General features: G+C 40.1%; 1 protein-coding gene across 1 annotated transcript in view; it reads left to right on the top strand.

The window, feature by feature from the left end:
• The window catches only part of ikzf2 (IKAROS family zinc finger 2), a 31,834-nt gene that overhangs the window by 7,688 nt on the left and 21,006 nt on the right, over positions 1 to 3,140 (top strand). The window contains 1 exon segment of the mRNA XM_037686140.1: positions 2,726 to 2,819. Within this exon segment, the coding sequence (XP_037542068.1) occupies positions 2,726 to 2,819 (94 nt within the window).

Raw genomic sequence — 3,140 nt, 5'->3', positions numbered from 1 at the left:
TCGGGTTTGGGGGTGGTTTTGTGTGGGGCGGGCAGATGGCACAATATCCTAAATGATTGAAAATTTAATTTTTTTTTTCTCTAACCTTTACTGTTGGATACATGTTAGTAAATATTTTAGCCACCAACGTGCACACTCTATGGGACAATGTTGTTCTTTGTGTTTGAAGGTATAGACAACCTGAAGTAAATAGATAAATAAATAAATAACAATTTGTCCCAAGTGCAGTGAATGTGCTTAAATCAGCTACATCTTCTATAGCATTTAAATAGTACTTTATCTTTTTTTGTTTTGTTTTGTTTATTTATTTCCTGTGATATTGTGAAATATGACATAACAGAGTAATGGAATTTTTAAAAATGAGCTCATCTGGAATTGCTCCACTCAGGGTGGCTGCATGTTGAAGCAGCTCTGTTACGTTCATTCTGAGATGTTGCTTTTTGAAACATTAATTTTTCTTTTGCTGAATGTAAATCACTTTTTTGGATGATTGTTTCCTCTGGTAATGGATGCTGTGCAGCTGGAAGGATTTTTACGGAAACTTGTTTAGTTTTGGACATTAGTTATGATGCGTAATCATGACAATGAGTCCATGCACAATAATCCAGGTATACAATCCAACAATTTTCAGTAAGGTCATCTGACCAGTTTATTTTTTCGTGTGTGTGCTGAAACGTTTCACCTTCCAACCAGAAGGCTTCATCAGTCAAGGAAATGCACAGTAACATGGAGTAAGCTATTGGGGGGGGACTGCCAATTTGACCTGACTGAAAATTGTTGGATTGTATACCTGGATTATTGAGCATGGACTTTGTTGGTTTTGAACCGATTTAACATGACTGTTGATGAGGAAAAGGGCCGGCACCGGAGGAGGGGGCGTGCCAAAGACACCATCTTAGCACCAACATAACTGGTTTGTTCCACTTTGGAGTAAGCGGTTGGGGGAATAATCAGTTTTGTGTTGTGTTTCCTTGACTGACGAAGCCTTCTGGATGGAAGGTGAAACGTTTCAGCACACAAAAATAAATAAATAAATAACCTGTCCAGATGACCTGACTGAAAATTGTTGGATGACAAGAAGTTTATTTATTTTTTTTTTACAACCAGGAGCTGCTGATTAACATCTCATAAGCTCAAATAATATTTCAGTTACAGCCTCGAATCTCAAATGAGTTGAAAAGGAGGCGTCGTAGATGCATTCATGTCTTCCTGCTGGATGTGCTCGAATGCCTGACCACAGAGATCCTTGACAATTCAAACGCAGCTTGTGACAGCAGAAGGACCAGGATCGTCCCTCAGCACTTGCAGCTGGCTGTCCACAGTGACGAGGAGCTCGGCAGGCTGCTGGGAGAAGTGGCCATCACTCTGGGAGGAATTCTGCCTAGCATTCGGGCAGTCCTGCAGCCTGGAAGAACCGAGAGGCCAGCCAAGTCTGAGTGGATGACTCAGACGGCATCTGCAGCCAGTTTCTTCAGATCCACTTTGGGATGGACCTTTACAAGAGATCCTCCCTGCCTACAACCATAAGTATCTATAACATCTCGTAATGAAATGAGGATAATGAGTTACAACATTTAATTTCCCTTTGGGATTAATAAAGTATTTTTGCATTGAATTTGATTTGAATATTAGGGACTGAACTTGGCCAGGTTACTTTCATTACTGTCTTGTCTTACGTACTTATGTCTACTGTTTTTTGTGTAATGTTTAACCATTGTTGTGCACAAGTGTTTACACAAACTTACTTTTTAACTCCCAACCCTAAAAATAATTCTAACAAGTTTTGTGACCCCGTTTATTGCTAGTTTAAATGTGCCAAAAATGGCTAATAACCCAATTAAGCATGCATAATAACAAGACGAACAATTTTAACAACTTTTTTTTATTAACTGCTGTTTTTTATCATTTGTAACAACAATTACAGAGAGAGTGCGTCATAAGCAATCATTTTGAAACATAAGTTGATGACTGGACTTTATCTAAGGAGCCCCAGCTGGTGCTGTGTGACCCACACACCTTAGCTTTGGGCAGCACTGTGTAAATCTAAAACAGAGGAGCATGAAGAGGTGGCTGAGGAAAGTGAAGGGTCTCCATGCACAAGCTGTTGCCCTGACGACCTGAATATGGAGCAAGTGGAAGATGGATGGATGGAAATAAAAACCTTCAGTTAAATGGAACTTATGGCTCCCTTTACAAACTGAAAATGGGTTAAAAAAGTAAATATCATGATTGTTATATTTTCTATGAATTGTGTCCTTTTCATATTTTGCTAGTTCTTACCAACTAATTGAAATTGTGTTCATATCATTAGACAATATTATTATTATTGTTTTCATTATATTATTATTATCATGATGATTTAGTTTTCCTTTTTAATATAAAATCCTGTTCAATTAAAAAAAAATGTCTGATTGCTCGAGATATGCAATGCGTTTCATGTAATAAAGAGAGAACAAAAAAAAAAAAAAAAGAAAAAGCGGTCAGATAAGAGGTCAGATAAAGAAACGACTCAGATAAGAGGTCACTTGTAACTTGATCGATCGCGGAGTGGAGAGGCAGGCGGTCCACGCTGGGTGATCCGGTTCTGCGCGCCGGACCAACATCCAAGAATAGCAGCGAGCGCTGATACCGAGCGACCGAGATGGAGGAGGAAGTGGTGGATTTAACAACTGTTGCTTTTGTTGCTGCTGCTGCGGAACCAACTAACCTTCAGTCCGTGCTGCAGGGCGCGTGTCGGACTAGAATAAACTGTATTCCAAGCCGAGACACTCATTGTGGATCAGAGTCCATGGGGATATGCAAATCGCTGCGTGTTTAAGGTAAATCAAATTTACAAATTAAAAATAAATAAAAGGAAGACAAGGGAAAAACAAAAAGCTCCCCCTGCTCCTGGTTTTACAGGAGTAGGATCTGCTCGTCCATTCAGTGTTTGCCATATGGATTGGCTGACAGGCGCTTCTGCTGGGAGGCGCATGTCTGCTGCCGCTGCGGACAAGGAGCGTCTGTCTGATGAATGGGAAGCCAGACTGGCTGTACTGTAGACAGCGGTGATCGGATAACCTGTTGAACTGCAGCTGTCAGTCAGCTCATGCAGGCAGCAACAAAACAGACACAAAAAAAAAAAAAAAAAAAAAAAAAAA

Source organism: Nematolebias whitei, chromosome 13 (genome assembly GCF_014905685.2).
Source record: "Nematolebias whitei isolate Nwh7 chromosome 13, NemWhi1, whole genome shotgun sequence".
NCBI lineage: Eukaryota > Metazoa > Chordata > Actinopteri > Cyprinodontiformes > Rivulidae > Nematolebias > Nematolebias whitei.
This window is presented reverse-complemented; position numbering and strand designations above follow the sequence as displayed.